Raw genomic sequence first — 18,568 nt, 5'->3', positions numbered from 1 at the left:
ATCCCCTATGTTTCCATCTCGCATCCAAACCGCGGCTGTGATGCTTCGGCAGAGGAGCTCCCCACATCTGGAATAGCCAAAGAAGCGCAAATTCTCCTGTTTGAGAATTCTCAACTAGATTATTTCCCGATGTCACCGAGCGGCATTTCAGGTCCAGCAGCAAAATCTCTACACTGCCACGGCACAGGCGCAGGCTCTCCTCTCTACTATCCACGCCACAGGCGCTTTTGAAGTGAGTCGTGATGGGCTGGTGAGGCGCGACTCTCCTAGTCTCCCTGGTTACTGCATGCATAATTGGTTAGAGGCGGGGCTTATCAGGCTCCCACTCAAGGCATCCCCAACCTTCTCCCCGTGAACATCGCTGGCACTGTCTTATTACTTTGTTGCTCCAGCTCATTTCAGTTAACTGCAGTTTGTTCAATATATACAGTATATATCTTTTTTATTTAAAGGAAAGAAAAAAATATGTAGAAAAGCCATTCAACAAATGATTAAACCTCACTGCAATAAAATGCCTTTATTGGCTTCTTTGCCAAAGTTTAAGCACAGCTGTCAGGTGCTCCATCACCATCATCGCATTCAAAAAGGTCTCTAAAATCCCGTTTTTTTCTTCTTCCCGGAATCACTGTGTGTGTTCTTAGTGTAAATAATAAATGTGAGCTGCATAAAGGGCTCCAGAATCAGACAGCATGTGGGACACACCACAGTACACCTTCAGAGGTGGAAAGTACAGAAAAGACTGAATGCCACCACACAGCAGGACTCACTTTATCCCGTCACCCCTGCAAAGACTTGGACACTTTATAGTGCTGCTCTGTTAAAGATCAAAGCTAGGTCACATGAAGTGAGACCTGGATGCACACAACACATACACAAAGAATGCACAGTGGCCCTTTATGCACTGTCTGTGTGAGTCAGTTTACCACAGACAGGACCATAACTCATGCGATTTAAATAAATAAAAAATCTGTTAATGGAACTAGAACAAGACTTGAACCATCTTGAACAATATCTGTGTTACAGCAAATTCCACCAACAGCAGTTCTCAGCTGTATTGCGTAAACTGGCATGTGTCTCGGTTTTCTTTACATAATTGGCCGCGATATCTACTATTTTGTTTCCGGCCCCGCCCAAATACTGTTTCTGTTCAATACAGTATTGTATAATGAGACATACAGCCAAGCCCTGAATCTTGGTTAATTAACGCAGATGGCTAAACATCCATAAATAGCATGAGGATTAATTCAACAGCATGAGTCCCCTGATGAGTTTTCTTCGGAGAGGTGTGATTAGAGGAGGGACATAGGAGTATTTTGCAAAAGAAAAGAATGAAAAACTGAGCAGGTATTCCATCATTGTCTCGTGTGTGTTTTCTATGAAAATGAAAAAACACCCACTAAAGAGCAAATTGTTCCCTCTCTTTCTCTTTTAGTCTGTGTTCAAAGCTCGCCCTTTTATTCAAAGCTGATTTATATCAAATCAGGCGCTTGTGCTGCTATCTAAATCTCATCATGTGGTAAACAGCCAAACCTGAGGGTTCTTTTGCCTGACGACTCTGATAAACAAACTGAGAAACAGAGTGTTTCCGCAGCTCCAACAATGTTGTGTTTTAAACGGATTCAACGGAAAATCACTACCAAAGCGCCAGCACATTTGAGCATCTACTGTAGTATTGACCGGGTCGGAGAGTTGCTTAGCAACAGCACTTGGTATCTTGAAGACAATGTAGCCTTCCCGCAGAAAGCCTCACTTCTCCCTAGTAACACGGAGAGGGGGATTTCACTACGACACACAGCGTTGTATGTGTTTTACAGGAGAACCTGCGGCTATTTTTAGAAACAAACTGCTGTCTTTTTTTAGTCTTGCTTCGTAAGGTGAATAAATCAAACACTATTTTAGCAGAAAACACTGCCATGTTAATCTATTCTAACAGTATTAAGTGCTGCTGTCAGGTCACAGAAGACGGTTTATGCGGGTAACTGAGAATTCCCTACCTTCTCTACACTGACTCACTGCAGGGACCTACACCCACTGCTTTCAACACAGAATCTTACAAAAATTGTAAGATTTTACCAGATATTCCCAGAATACCATGAACACGCACAGGAAACAAACATTGCCAGAAAATATTTCCTTTTGATCGCTAAGGATGTCCTGTGACGAAGTGAGTGGGACTAAAAATGTATAAATATACCAGCCAGAGGAGGAATGAAATCTCCAAACAAAAGAATATCAAGAAAAAATGTGTGGGTGGGTTTCAGTCTTTATTTCAGCTGCCAAGTGCACCAAGGAGGCAGAATTTGTCATTCTCACTCTTTGTCAAGTCTTTCTTCAAATACAGTAGCGGGGCCTCTTCTGCCATGCCATTATTTCTGCTGATATAACTCCCCGACATTTGTGGATGGGAGGGGCGCATGCGGAGATGCATTATTGAACAGAGTCAGGAGCTAAGATTAGAAATAGTGGAGCGAAGCTGTAGCACTGTGCCAGGTCTGGAGCCTCTAAAGATAGAAAGGTCATCTATCATTGATACAGCGGAGAGACAGCGTGTCATTATCCATCATAAGTCCCCTTTCTGCTTGATCTGCAACAATTGTACCGTCGGTGTAGGTTAAGATGGAGAAAGAAGATCAAATATAAAGTGATGGTTGGAATCAGAAATTTAGTGGAGTTATTCTGTCATTCTTTTTAAATATGGGGCAGATCTTTTATTTTTATTTTACTCCATCTAACCTATATTACATATAACTAGCAAGGATTATCCTCCACAATTCTGTTACACTGCAATACACATACACTGTCTTGAAAACTCTATCCCAGATCATCAATTTTGTACAAGTAAAAATGTTATGTATGCCAAAGATTAAAAAGAGAACATCAGCTAAACTGAGTGTTTTCTAGAACTAGGTCTTTACATAAGCTGCGGCCTCTTTTACTGCTCTGCTGCGAGCGGAACCTCTCAGCTTTATAACACTGACCCAGCTGCTTCTTATGCAAGCTGCACTCACGCTGCATGTATTCGTCCTGCTGTTTGCTTGCAAACCAGTGAATACCTTTGTTCAAATGATAAGACAATCTTTTCCTCCAGTGCATCTAAGAATAGAGGAATAGGCTGTATTAATAGTTTTCTTCCAGACAGACGATGGATTATCATCTCTTGGAAGTGTGGGTGGCACTTTGTGCTTGGCTGTGAATTATTGCACTGCAGGTTATGCAACACTGTGGTGTGCCCTTTGTTTGATATTCTGGTGTTAAAGAGCCCGAGCCTTGTGACACATTCACACAAGATAGATCACTACTGTCAGTCGGTGGAAAAGAAGTAACTCAGTTGGTCAGGAAAAAATTAACTGTATTAATGTCCTTGTTGTGAGGGGCACACACAATCATCCACGGTGCTTCTTCTACAAAAGCATTTTCTGGAAGCAGTGCTCTGAAAACAACAGAGTGATGGTAATTTGAAAGTTGGCAAAAGAGTCCCCCCTCCCACAGCTCCCACTGGGAATCTTCTTCACTTGTGGGATGGAATATCACAAAGAGGCGTCTCAGAATGAGGACTTGCCTGGAGTAAAAAGATATGATATTCCAACAGGCTCCTCTGAGCAGCAGCAGATTGCCCAAGATGAAGAAACACTGAGTAAAACAGTCTCATAATCCTGTTAGATCTGATTCTTTTTTTAAAATCTCACCTCCTCCTCCTCCCCCTCCTCGTCCTAGGTGTTATGCAACTCATGTAATTATGCATAAACCATAGATTTACCAGATGTAAAAAAAAAAAACATTATGCAGATCTGTCATGAGATTTCATTGTTGGAGCATTAACAACACAGAAATTGCTAACTGCCTGTAGCTCTGTTTAACTCAGGGAGTTAAAATCTCTTCTTTTTACAACACTAAATTCATTATCCAGCCTGGTTCATTCATAATACTACTGTGGCATACACAGGAATCTAGAGAAACTTCGGCTCTGTTTCTTACTTGGCAAGTTTCATCTCGATCTGCTGGCGAATCTCCTGCCGCTCCTGATCGCTCCGTACTGGGAAGATATTCCTGTCCTCCAGTTCCTGCTTGCTGGGCCTGTTCCGTAGTTTAACCGTTAGCAACTCCTTCCTTAGCCTGCGAGGAAGTGTGCCTGAATCCACACACATCAGACCACAAAACACTCTCTTATTATCAACTTTTGTGGAGCTTTAGAAGCATTTCTTCATATCCCAACAACAGGCAAAGACATCCTATAAACAGATAGAGCATTCCAATAGAACACCACCAAAAACCATTTACTCTCAACAAATGTCCACACAAAATTTTAACTGTTTATGGTGAGGTTTGGGAGTATTTGGTATTTGATGTGGCTTTTTCCACTTTTTGGCCGAAATATGAAGTTGTTACGGTGAACCTGAAAACATATAGGAAAGCATTAACTTTCATGAGGAACTATGTTTCATGTCCTGTAAAGCTTAATTTATGCACCAAAGTCAGATATATAAAGAGTATATGTTGTGGCTGTATACCCTTTATCAGAGGCCAAATCCCAATTCCATCCCTCTGCCCCATCACCTGGCCCCGGAGACACAGAAGCAGTGGTTATTTAGCCATCAAAACTGAGATGACCACTATTCCATGTCCAAAAATAGAAAAAGGGCACATTGAGGGACAGGGCCAAGGGGGGAGAATTGGGACTGGGCCTTAGTGTATGCTTTAGCTTTTTTGCAACCTTAATGTGAACCTCCCCAGAAATATAACTACCCTGTGTCAATCTAACAAGGAAACATAGATCAAGTTTCACTCTTCTTTTAAGTCCGTTTTGGTCTATAGCCATGACATTGAGATTTAAAGCATATGAATGCGTCATTGTTTTCACCAGCTTGTTTGTAACTTTGCCTGTGTGCCTCTTTGTGCTGAGCAGGGACTGAGAGGGACACTTTGTAGAAGTAAGAGGAACACCCAGTGCGAGTGCTAAATCTTGTGTCCTCCTGAACAAATCTTTTGGCATTACACATTTCATATTTGTGCAGTTTCAAACTGTAAGTTGCCCAACACCTTTGCTTTCTGTAATTAAATTCCACAAACTTACTAACGTAACAGCAAATCTGCAGCTAAGAGGCATCAAGTAGTATTGCTTGGCACTGGTTCCTCTAGATATAACACTGCAGTGAGTCAATGACATGGCTTTAATTGACACTGTAATATGTTCATGTTCAATCTCATTGGTATCAATTTCAAAACCAATAAGAACAAAATGGAGAATATACAAATATGCAAATGATTACAGTTTGCATTTTAAGTGCCTCTTTAAAGTTCTGCAACCCACCAGAAATGACAGAGTCGTTCCAGCTCTCCAGGTCAAAAGGGAGGCCTGAGGAGTTGGAGAAGCACTGGTCCAGCCGTACATTCTCCTTGTTCTCCTCCGCTTCCTTCTTGGGCCAGTCGGACCCAACTCCCCCGCAGCTAACCCCAAAAGAAGACGTGTGTTGGTTCTCAGAGCTGCAGGAGCGAGAGAGTCGTCCATCAGAACACCACAGTCGTGGGGGTGAGCCCTGCTCACACCCTTCATGGACACTGAAGAGACACACAGAGGAGGACAAATGGTGGACTAATATCAAAAGTAGCCAAATGTTACATTTTATATTTGGGGGGAATTTTTTAAATAGGATGTTTGAGTGGTTGCACTAAAAGAAATGAGACATTTGTAGGCAAATGTCTCCAGAGCTACCAAACCAATTATCACAAAATGCAGTAAAATTTGATCATAGTCTGTAAAATCTGTATAGTATATGAGCCTTTCAGAAATAGATATTTGTTTTTCACTGTTATCATCACCAATTTTTTTGTGAAATATTCTCATTTAGACAAATATCTATTTTCCAAGACCTAACCGAGAATATAAATCGGTCATAATCAGACTACACAATCTGCAGACAGTCATAACACGGCAAAGGCCACATAAACCCAGTAATAGGATGTCCAGCACCAGTCAGAAGTTTGGACACACCTACCATACTTGTGTCCGAACATTGACTGTTACTGCCATCCTTGGCCATCCTTGGTTTTGGCTTCTGGAGTAATGATAAGGTAGTGTTACTGCGCAGGGTCTTTCAAAACGAAGTACCAACTGCTGACAGGATGACAGCTTTTTTTAGTTGAAAAGAAACACTGCCTTAAATGATGCGAAAGAAGTTAGTTTTCATACTTTGAGTTCAATGATGAATATGACTATTGAGTGAAAGTTCAACCGTGGACAGAAGTCAGCCCGAGGAACATAAAATCTTCAACAAACGGACATTCTTACAGAGATGGAAGAAGGGTGTTACTGCTTAATGTCTGTTGTAATTTACCACAAACAGAGCCTTGTGGCAACCCAGCATTGAGGGTAACGAAGCATCATTTCATGTAAACACAAATGTGAAAACTCACCTCTCCTGCCTATTCTTGGAAGCAAAGGCTCTCTGCAGTTCCTCCATGATACAGCTGGGGGGCATGGGAGGGTGCATAATATTGCCTAGGTGTGGGGACCCTGAGGGGTTGGTCAGATGCCCTCGTAGCTGCAGCGTCACTGAAGTTAGACTTTCTGTGGCCCTGGGTGGAGGTTCCTTAGGGAGGTAAGAGTTGGGCAGGTGAGCAGGGAGTGACATAGGTCCTGAATCTGTCAAGAGAGGATGAACACATCAACATTGATTATTAATCATTTCAATATATTATACTTGTTGTATTCTCTTTATATTTGTCAGCAGGTTTGGGATGATTAGCTAATTGTTTGAAGACAACTTTCCATATTTACTTTTGAGGATTTAGACTCTTCTTTGGACTGTATGTTCTGTCAACTGTCTGAAAATGTGACAGTGATGTCTGCACCAAATGTAAGACAACTTCAGCAACATACAAGCGCTAAATTGAAGGAAGGCTGCTTCACGCATGGGTCATTAACTCTCAAGCAGGTGGTCTACAAGGTCTATGGCTAAAATTAGTGGGAAGCTGGCCTTTGACAGGGAGAGAATTCTTATGAAGCTGCATCTATAGCTTTTTTCTTGAGCGATAAACACCACTCTTCCAAAACATGTTCCCTCATATACAGTTTTGATGGTGGTGTCAAGTTAAGATGTACATTTTGTCCAGTACTTTACCAAAGTACATAGAAGTTTGTGTACTTTGAGCCTCTCAATTTTGTGCTTTTGCCCTTCAAGATATATCTTATTTCAATGGGGATATACTGTATATTCTACTTCATTACATGAAGTAGAATATTCATGTATTCAATACATTTTTTCAAAACGTCAGATATATATTTTTTAATACACATCGTACTTACCAGTTAGTTTTCGCATTAGGAGTTTATATAAAAGAATACATCAAACTTGTCTTTTGTCCTGTATCACTGCTACGATAAAAGCCAAGGTTAAAAAAAACAAGCAAAGATTGGAGTTAAGTCAGATTCATTTTTTTTTCATCCTCTCGTGAGCTCTCAAACTTATTGTATCATATGATTTTTTGGAGGTTCCTAATCTTTAGATATGTCTGTCTATATTTAGATATAGGCAGACCAACTAAACTACCCAACTGCATGTGAACCAGTTTTCAAAAGTGAAATCCTGCTCACAAAATGATGTCATATTACTGTCGACAAACTGAGTCACATAAGTATTTTGACTTTTTATGCTGTACTTTAACATGTGCTGCTGACTCAACTATACTTCTGTTAGTTTCTGCAGGACTTTTATGTGTAACGACATGTTTAAACACTGAAATATTGTAGCACTTGTCCCTAAAATATGAGAATGGCATTTTATTCTATAGAGATCCGGTGACTGTTAAAGCCACACCATTTTTACACTTCTTAAGGCATTCAAAGACGTTTTCAGATACAAATCTGTATGTCTCATCTCATCTATCTCCAATCTTATTACGTTTTAAAATGTTTGCCCATATATAGTTCAAAGTAAGAAGAAACAGGTTTTACGCAGCTATTATGTGTATACACTTTCACTTTAAATTAGAATGAAAAGGCTCCCGACACTCACCGTCTCCAGCGGTCAGCTGGGGCAAAAGTTTTGGAGGTACTTGTGGTGGTGAAGTTCCTGGAGGAATCTCTTCCTCAGATCTGTCTTCTATCTGGTCTTCCATGTCCTGCAGCCCCTCAGGTAGATCCCCAGCTGGGTCCCCCTCCTCCTCTCCTTCCTCCTCCGTTTGTGGTGCATTCTCCTCCACCCGTTCACAATCCTGGAGAGGTGCAGCTACTGAGGGACAATTAAAAAACATTTAAAATGCAAGTAAATGTTTTACAGCATAGATAACACATATATTGTAACTGTAAAAAAGTGTCTGCATGAGTAGGCCCCTATGCACCAGCCACTTTAGCACCATGTTCTAATTAATATCACTAATGACAAAACATCCAACAAAGTTCATATTGGAAAAAAAGATTGGACACTACAAGCCAAAATAAAATAAAGAATTGGGTGACAGGCAAATTTTTGGAAAGTAATTAGAATAAACATGCCTGATGGACCAGATGCACAATGACAACCATTTCTAAAATGCTGTACTGTTTCTTACATATGTTGTACGTGTACAACACACGACAGGCTTCTTAGGGCAGATAAGAGTGGAGAATGGCATTCAGTTGTCTTTGCTACCCTCTAGTGGTGAAAATCAAACACAAACGAATTCATCTGAGGAAGCTACCACATAATGTCAGCCTGCTAATTCAAACCTTCACTTTTCATAAATACATAAAGCACTGTTTTAATGATATAACATCAACAGAATTTTTCAAGCTTTTGCTGAAGGGAAACAAATGATTATTTGGAGCAGTTTGAGCCAATATATAAAACGTATTACAGCAGTCTTCGACAATCTCATTCTTATCGTTCAGAGTTCAGCTGAAGACACCCTGACCCTTCACAAATCTATTATCCCTATATCTGTTGCTTTTGCAGTTCTGTGATGTCCTCTGATTATAATGATTGTACTTGAGCGACCGGCTACCTGATGGTGTAAGATCCTCCTCAGGACCAAGATATTCCACACTGCTGACTGTGAGGTTTTGATTCAAAGGCCCCCCAAATCCTCCAAGCAAGACTGCACCATCTGAGCAGCAGCCCTGGGTAGGAGAGCAAGGGTTGTGGCACAGAAGTCCACTGGACAACGCTACATCTGGGAATGGAGAAAGCACAATTTACTCTTGGATCAGATATAAGTGATCCAGTGTGATCAGGTGGAGGAACACTTACATTATTCAGCTAGTTGTTGAGATAAGAATACAATCTTTGATCAAAAATATACACATGATAAAAAGCTACACCCAGTTTATCTGAGGAAACCAATGAACCAATCAGCTTGCAGCCTTTAAATGGACAATGATGTCACGAACAGATTTCACTAAATGACATTCACTCTGAAAGTCACCTTCATTCAGTAGCCCTCTCCATTACAGCAAGAGCATCACATTTAGTTTTGTGTCCAGCAACTACACCGCTGCTTTTAAAAGCAGACATACAAGGTGGCAAATCCATCATGTTTATCAACTTCAAACGGCATGATACAATGAGAATCTGATCAAATCGTGCAATCATTTCACAAAGTTTTAGAATTTCGGAGTTTGTGTTACAGCTTTGTCTGATGCGGTCGGGGCTTTTGTCTCTTATGTGTCAGCGTAAAGAAGGTCCTTAATGACACTTACCACTGTTGTGACCGTATTTCCAGAACTCCCAAAGAATAATTTCATCATAGCACATTTGATTTGTCTATTTTCAAATAAAATGCCATGCAAATATTTTCCCTTTGTTGGCCAAAAGAAGAACAACACATGCAATCGTCCTTTAAATTTAACCTTGAGAGACAGCACAGTAGGTGCTGCTGCATTTCTGCTAAATGGTAAGATGACTCTATAATGATTCTAGTTATGACTTGCAAACATCAGCTTGTCTTGTTAGGTGGCCTCCCGTGTTTGTTTTTCAATTTTTATATCTGATCTGCAGAGATGATGTTGAATTTTTTTCTAATAAAGGTAAGAGAGCGATGTTTAGCCCTTGAAAATTATCCTTTGTTCTAAAAATACGAGTAAGGACACAGCGAGTTGTGCATTTTTTCCTTTCCAGTTTTTTTTTTTTTACATATAAATTACACTGTATAGGGAATCTATGTGGACTCAATTGAGAATAAATTCATAAAACTCTTCTCATGCATCTTTAGAGATTGAAAATGAAAATGATCTTGCTGGATCTCCTCACCAACACCCTCTGATTCTCTTGAGAATGCATGAGAACAAATGTGGTTTCATGGGTGTCAGTGTGGAAATCTTTGGCCTCCCACCACCGTGACACCCTCCATCATACCTGTGGAACTCTGCTTGAGCTTCTCATTTTTCTTTTTCCTCCATTTCCAGGGCTTGAAGATTCGCCCCAGGGTGGCCAGCTTGCTGTTGCGGCGGACGGGCGGAGTGTGAACCCCTGTCACCAAGCAGCCTGTTCTGAGCACCCTCTGCTGGTCCACAAGCTCTACTACAGTGACCGAGTAGATAGAAGAGAAGCCCAGAGAAGGGTTCGAAAAGGTTTTACAAGAAGATGACACAGGGAAGGGCAGGGTGGGTGAACAAGATTAAAAGCAGGGCAAGCAGGCAAAGGGGTGTGTGGAGGTTGGGAAAGGAGGTCGGGGGGTATCAGCCAATGTGCAAAAGAAGGTGAAAAGAGAAAAAAAAAGGAGGGAGAGAAAAACAGGGACCCAATTAGTATGCTCACCTTACTGAATAAACCATGATGGAGTCCAAATGCTGTGAACAGATTGAATTAGAAAGACTAATTTGATCATGGCACACTCTCTTAGGGCTGTTATTTTCCCTCCCTTGCAAGCCGTACATCATGTATCAAAGTAAATAGCTGTCACACTCCCAAGTTGTGAGACATGAATATGAAAATGAAAGCACTAAGACTGCCTAATATAAGATACATTCCCTTGTTAACCAACAGGTGGTAAGCCTTACTGCTTTACCAGAAACGGCATCAGTTTTTGCTGCCTGGTAAAACAGGGACGGCTGCTATTGTGTCTGCCTCCACTTCCATAATGTACAACCCTCCTACTAGATATATATAACATTAGATCTGGCTCACATTACAGTGTGACTCTAAAGTGTGCATTCAGTGTTTTCAGGAGTCAAAAACATCCACAATGTCATCTGACGTTTTGTCATTTCAGCTTTAAAAGACATAAATATTTAGGTGTGCCCTTGTCTGTTTAGGTTGCTTATGACTGAGACTGGTTGAACCTCATGCTCTTTTGTTTGTGTTGTGTTCTGCATGCAGAAAACTATTTTTCATTCTATTTTTGGAATCCCATTAGCTTCTGTTAAATCCCTGCTGATCTTCCCGGGCACACACAATTTAAAATAAAATACACAAGAGCTCAAAAGCTCTCAGGAGGGAATAATCACACGTACTGTAAACATCAGAAATTAATTAATTGATTTTGCAAATGAAACTGTTAACAGAAAAAAAATAAACAAATCAAGCAAAGACATTTTTTTTTCCATACACAAAAGATGTTTTAGATAAAGCAGACACAAACGAATAAATGAAAATCCAGGATTAATAATTTGTCTTTTCTGATAGATAAGCAGCCCTCATCTCTCATGCTGCTACCCCTGCAGCCTCTTCTGTCTATAGAAGAAACCTGTATTTCAATGAATGATGGCTATGACTCATATCAGGCAAAGTGTGGGTCTACAGATTCATGTGCGTACATTGCTGCCGGGCTGCCAGCCTCTAAAAAAGCCAAGAAAACGGAAATGCACAGTAAATGCCATGTTTAGGAGCTACATACGTCAATGTGGAAAAAAAACAAAAAAAAAAAATATGAAGAAAAATGTCATCATAATGCTGCTATCTTTGTACAAACAATCAGCTGAAGAGGGAGACGAGGATTTGGGATGGAAGGGGTTGTGGAGGAAGAGATGGGCTTGCAGAGTGGCTCAGGGTGTGATGTTGAGTACAGTGATGGAGGAGGGAGGACACAGCTGACTCTCTTTTTCATGCTTTTAAAGCACTTGCCTTTTTCCTAAAGTGCATGGGTAGGGAGTAGAAAGCAGTGATTGGGGGAGGAAAGTCGGGTAGAAGAAAATTTAGGAGTATTAAGGAGTAAAGTGTGCATTCAAGATAGGGATGAAAGAAAAGAGGAGATTAGAGCAAAAACAGAAGAGAAGAAGATATTAGAAAAAAACTGAATGAAAATAATAGTGGTGAGGAGAGAGATAACAGTGGAAGAAGTACAGGAGAATAGATCAGATGAAAGGAGGTCATTTCAAGTGCTGACTTTGACCCCATCCAGTTCCTGGAAGCAGGTCAGTTGACCATGTCCACCCCTCTCTCTGTATCATTGTCACACAGACAAGATGGCACACGCAGAATCCAGGTCAAGCTTGAAGGAAGCGTAGCTAGGCGCACACAGAGGAAAAAAAAAAAGCTTAAGAGAAGGAGAGGGGGTATAGGAGGGGCAGAGGCGTTGTGTCTGTGTAAGAGGGAGAGAGTCTGCGTGGAGAGAGAAGGGAAGGAGAGAGGGGGTGGGGTCAGACCCGTTGTTGTTTCCATGGTGACCACATCCAGATGCTGCCGCAGCAGTGGGAGCTGGTGGGGGGGAGCAAGTCTGGCTAGAGCTTGGAGGAGAAAGGAGGGGTGAAGAGGGGAGAGCAGCCCCCACTACACATACACCTATCTAAAACCAGTGGCAGCACCCGATGCATTGTGGGAAAGTGGTGAAGCCACATGGAGGTCTGTCTGCATTTTTGAAAAGAGGAAAGGAGATGGGAGGGGGGAGGAGAAAAGGGGGATTCCAGGGAGAAAAGGCGAGAAGAAGAGATGGGTGGGGGCTGTTGCTATACGGAAGAGCTTGCAGTAGAATCTGGCCTCGTCCAATCACAGCACCGCTATTTATAATGCATATCAAGTAACTTCATTTTTCATATAAGGAGTGGTTATTCAGAGAAAGTGACAGCAGTCTGGTTAGAGCAAAGGAATTAGGTGAAAATATATGCATGAGCAATGAGTTTTCTTTCATCTGCTGCATGAGGATGTATCAAATGTGTGTCAGATAAGCCTGAATGGACTACATGTTCCATGTGGCAACGATGTGTGACTCTAATTAATATGCTAATGCAAATAAGATTTATTAAATCTATGTGTCACGATCATGCATGGACCAACAGTCAGTTTGTAGTCCTCATCTCTCCAAGAAAAGTCTGTACAGAATGTATTTACAATCAGGGGTTGGTGTCATAGATTTATACACGATATAAGATTAAATTCTTTATAGACTGAAGGAATGCTGGGAAATTCAACGAGCAGATGATAAACTCTTCATAACGTTATCGCAGTTCAAAATCAGAAATGATTTGATGATTTAGCGGAACAAAGTAAGTAATGTGACTATGTGACTGGGCAAGAAAACTAAAACAGAGCACGTTACTGTGCCACCAGGAACCACACCCCACCAGACAGGCCTGTCAGCACATTCAGGACTGTAAGATCTCTCCCCACACTGAGCATATCCCCCCTCCCAAGTTCACAAATTGGGACAGACCAACAAAAAACCCTCCACTGTTACAAGTTAGGTAGTCTATGAATAAAATGTAACTTGGGGAATAAATGAAGAAATGAATACACCCATCACACTCATGAAATCTGTGCCGTCTTCAGATTCAATGAAAGGGAGTTGCCCTGAGTGGTAAAGTAACATTAGCGGGCACAGTTTCAGCACTGAGGTTGTATGAGGCAAAGCCTTGCGTTTCTGAATCACCTGACAGACTTATCTGATGCTTGTGTTTGTGAAGCTTTCTATGTGGCATTAAAAAAGTAGATGCTAATTAAACAGCATTGTACTACCAATGTAATTGTTCATTGGAATAAAAATGGAAAATAGATGTTAGGATTTGATTTTGTCATGTGCATATTCCATGTTTTGGCACCAGTAAAGATACAAACATTTGTAGAGACTGTCTCCCTATGTGCACGTATGACAGGAAAGCAGTCAATATATGGAAGTGTCAACACTTTATTTCTGACAGCAGGCCAGAACATGATGGGGAAGCTGTTTCTGTAAGCAACGTCAGCATCAAGATGCTCAGATCAGCAAAAGCAAGACAAGTTAGATTTAGAGCATTTAGGGAAACACAAGGACAACTGACTGCCCTATATAAGCAAATAGGTTGTTGAACATGAACTGTTTAATCATGTATCTGTTCTGTTGTAAGCCAAGCTGCTTGCTCGTATTAAAGCATTCATTTCGAAGTCTCAACTGTGTATTCTCCCCCTCTCCTTTCTGGTTAAAGAATTATCCGCAAAACTAATCTTTGCAGCAGAGTTTACATTACTCGACTGTATTACAACTTCTTAATTTACAAGCAAATGTTTAAGTCTCTCAAACAGAATTAGCACTCAGATGTCTGGAACAAGACTAAAGAAAAGGCCTTGAAATAAGTAATGAATATTCTAAAATAACAAATTATGGCTTAATTTTCCTTGCAGCATGATGCGTCTCTTTCCACATCAGTCCTTCAGTTTTGTCTCAGCAACTGCAAACTGTATATTGCCAAGAATTTTAATACAGACATTCATGTTCTAGAAACCTGTTTATAGGTCATTAAAATGAGTGCAAAGTTTAGTTTTCATGAATGCAATCAAAAATAGTATTGCATCTACCAGGTATGTGGGAAAATCTGCTACATACATTCATGCTCCTTAGCAGTAGAATGCTATAGATGTTGTTGATACCTTAACATTTCAAGATCCATGGCTATTTCCTGGGTCAAAACCTTTATAAGCCCGACTAATCCACCAAACTGACTGATATGTCTGGCTAAGTGACATGAAACAAGGGTTTCCTGATTAAAACTACAATAGTTTCAGTCAGTGCCACATGTGAGCTAGCTATTAACCAACCGTTACCACTGGTGGAATAAAGCCCACGATCAAGGGGTTGCTAAGCAGACGAAACCACACGGATATTTTCAATAGGCAGTGCATGCTTTTTTTTCAGGAACAAATGGAGTAACCACCTGAATTATTTCAGCTTTGCGTGGTTTTCGTTTGAATTTTTCACAAAAATGTCTCTGTCAAAAGCAAAGAACTGAGCACGCTCCCAACTGAAATCAATTATAATGGAGGCACTAAGTACACACCAATAACACACCAATATACAGTTATGGTAGGCTGACTGTGCACATCAGTTAAGCAGTGTATCACCCAGTAAATATGCCGGATGTTAAACTCAACTGAAGTGGTAAAAGCATCTTTAACGCTCACCAAAACAAGTGTTACAAACACACTCTCCTTTTATTACCAATTCTATCTGGCCTCCACCCCAGTTGCTGAAAAGGGAGAGGAGCCAATGTTAGAATGAAGGTAGAGACAGAGTATAACAAGCTGAGGATTCTGTGTCAGGAAAACATTGTCCTGTAATTGTGTGATAAGATTAGTCTTTCTCAGGATGAAATGCAAAAACCTTGGAGATATCTTTGCAGTTCCTCAAGCACCATCATCTCCTCAAGATTCTGTATCTACCGTGTTTGTGGTTCTGACCTACAAAACTAATGATTTTGCCAACAGCCAATGAGAATGTCCACATTCTAAAGTGAGACTGTGAACACAGTTATAACTTTGTAGCTTTCCGTCAAAGCATGCCATCATATTTCCTTGCTAGTATTACAGCACATCTCCCAAAGTTCTGAAGTGTCAGCATCAGAGGACAACTAATCTGCTGTTGCCAACCAAACCAAACCTTTCATAACCTGCTCTGTACTTTATATTTGCTTCACTGTTCACATCGTAGATATAAATAACATCAGATCTAGCTTTGACTTCTGCCTTCCCTGCAGACCCTATAGAACCTCATTGTCTCGCCTTAGCCTCCCTGCTCCTCCGAAGTCACTGACAATGTGCCCTTGAATGGAGCACCTCCTTACCCGCTGCTTCGCCAGCTAACCTCCTCACTTTACCCCTCGGCTTTACAACTGTGCTGCCATCTGTCTGTAGCCCCACTGCCTTGGGGGCCCGGCCACAGTCAGGGCACACAGCTAACAACTCTTAGGAATAGAGTGAGGAGCACAAGGGCTCCAGCAATGTAGAATGACATAGAAAAAGTCTGGTGTAGAGGGATATATTAGAAATACACAGACTTAAAAAAAAACAAAAAAAAACTTCAGAATTTGAATCTAATTTAGGCTTAAAAGTCTACTCCTAATTGACATTGAAAAATATATGATAAAACTGATTTTACATCATGTGCCAAATTTGTTCCCACTGTGTGCACCTCAAACAAACATCTGTAACATTCATCCAACTGAACCTCAGCAACACACGGAACATGCAATCAATAATGAGGATCTTTCTTTTCAGGGTATTTCTATTATCAAATGGATTTTGAACAAGTCTCCAACCATAACTTAATTAGGCAGAGAACTATAATCAATTCTGGGGACATAGAGGTCATGTCCTTGCCTTTCCAATCCCATATTTGTAGATTTCCATTTTTCAATCAACATACCTTAATGTTTATTCAACAATGTACTTCATTAGAAAGGGAAAGATTGGTCATTTTTCGCATGGTAACCCAGTCTACAACATCATAAATTCAAGGGCAGAGAGTAATGGCAAAAGCTTTTTTATTCCTATTTCAGACTATTTCAGAAAATTTGGGAACATTTTTGATCAGAAAACATTTCTTACTATAAAGCATTTTCACTATCTTGCCTTAAGGAAACAAAATATTTGGGGCTGAGCCCTGCCAAATGATCCATATTAACTTCACAAAAGAAGTTGTGGCCTGGGCAAGCTGAAACGATGTACTAATGAGATAAATTAGCGAATATGATTCTATCTTGCTGCTATCCATTGTGCTGGGACGTGTTTGTGAGTGAAATACATTTCTGAGAGAACAGAGCATCATCCTGTTTGACTACATGAGTCTGCAAAGGTCAAGCCTCCAGATCATCAAAGTGATTACAGGCAAGTGTGAAACACCGGCATGTGGGCTTACTGGCAACAAGAGAGTGAAATGATGTCAGCCAGGCCAGCAGCCAATAGGAAATGCCTGAGGCTCTTGTTTATTACCATATGTTAGTGTTGAGAAATAGGACTAGTGGGTGGCTTTGCATGTAAGCCGTCGTTGCAGCATCAGTGAGAACGACTTGGAACGTCATGTTCTGATGAAAGACTGTCACTCTATTTCGACTGTCATGAGCTCCATTGAACAGATAGATGTGAGAACAAGAGCAAACTCATAAACTGTCATGGTCATTGCCAGAAGGCTCTATAACTATTTTGCCAAAATTCAAATACTTGCATAAGTTTTCAGCACATTGTAATAGCTTGTGACATGTTCAGTGTATGAGGAGTATTCGTCTGATGGCGCACAACCTCTGGGCAGCCTCAGCGTTATGCGTGTTGAGCTGCAAACCAGCAGCTTTTTAACACAACGCTTTCTCAATAATGTGGTGACATTTCAAAGTGTTGAAGCCATGAACTGTTGTTGAGGTTGACTCATACAAACAGTTAAGAATCTGTTCCATAGCTGAACATTCGAAATAGAATTTTTCTTTTTATTCAGACAACTGCAAGTTGTCTTCTTTTTTTTTTTGCAAATGAATTCATCAATGCATAAGTAAATAAAAGTTTTATCTGACATGAAGTTAATTATGCTAAAATTTCAAATTTTAAATATCAGAAAAGTAGCTCAACTGTAAAGCTTTAAAGGCAGATTACATAGATATGTTCTTTGTCTTTTCTGCATTCCGTGAGAGTTTTATTATTATTTGTTCATTATGAATTATTTTACTGATGGAAAAAAAAAGAAAATCTGCAAATCTGGCTCATTAGACATCAACTGTGTGGGTGTGGTTTTAGCAAATTTGAAGATTTGCTGTGTGCTTTAAATATTTGAGCTACCCAAACAGCACGAGTGAGTGTAAAAGAGAGAAAGTTTTTTTTTTCCTTTTGATGTTGGAAATAGGTATCACTGCCTGTACAGGACCACTCAAAATACCTTATGGATAACTCTGAGACACACACAAGCACTTGCACAATCACATATACACAACACATTTCCACACAGACACACCTCTGAATTTCATGCAACAAAAAAAAAGAAGCTATCTGAAACTGACTGTGAAAGCCTTCTGCAGCCTTCACAGCCAATCAATGAGCAGAAAATGTTCCTGCTAAAAGTGCTTTTCCTGTCACCCACACACCAGGGTAAGCCTCAGAAAATGTCATTTCAAACTCTTCTCCTTACCTCAAGCACCAGAAGAAGAGCGAGACCTGTTCACCCGTGTATCCAATAAGAATTTCAGTCCATAGTTAATTTATTGGCTGTGTTCCCTAGACCTAAAAATCTTATTCTTCCATCAGAAACTCTGCTTCCAATTAGGTAATGGGAGTCTTGATTCCCCCTTTATCTTGGGTTTTCTGCATCGCATTAATCTGAGAAACTGCAAGATCCATATTCACTCAATCAGCTCCTTTTATGTCTTCAGATATGCTTCGTGCAAAAGACCTGCCTCTTTGCTGAGATGGTTTAATCATAAAATTACACT

The 18,568-nt window shown here is 40.5% G+C and overlaps 1 protein-coding gene across 1 annotated transcript in view; it reads right to left on the bottom strand.

Moving 5' to 3' along the window:
- phactr3a (phosphatase and actin regulator 3a) overlaps positions 1-18,568 on the bottom strand; it is a 32,388-nt gene that overhangs the window by 2,091 nt on the left and 11,729 nt on the right. Inside the window, exons 2-7 of the mRNA XM_075476481.1 lie at positions 10,329-10,493; positions 8,980-9,147; positions 8,013-8,228; positions 6,412-6,640; positions 5,309-5,556; positions 3,976-4,129 (exon numbers count right to left, since the gene is read on the bottom strand). Coding sequence (XP_075332596.1) covers positions 3,976-4,129; positions 5,309-5,556; positions 6,412-6,640; positions 8,013-8,228; positions 8,980-9,147; positions 10,329-10,493 — 1,180 coding nt within the window. The remainder of the gene's footprint in view (positions 1-3,975; positions 4,130-5,308; positions 5,557-6,411; positions 6,641-8,012; positions 8,229-8,979; positions 9,148-10,328; positions 10,494-18,568) is intronic.

Source organism: Odontesthes bonariensis, chromosome 10, assembly GCF_027942865.1.
Source record: "Odontesthes bonariensis isolate fOdoBon6 chromosome 10, fOdoBon6.hap1, whole genome shotgun sequence".
NCBI classification, from domain to species: Eukaryota; Metazoa; Chordata; class Actinopteri; order Atheriniformes; family Atherinopsidae; genus Odontesthes; species Odontesthes bonariensis.
The sequence above is the reverse complement of the archived record's forward strand: the minus strand, read 5'-3'. Positions and strand labels throughout refer to the sequence as shown.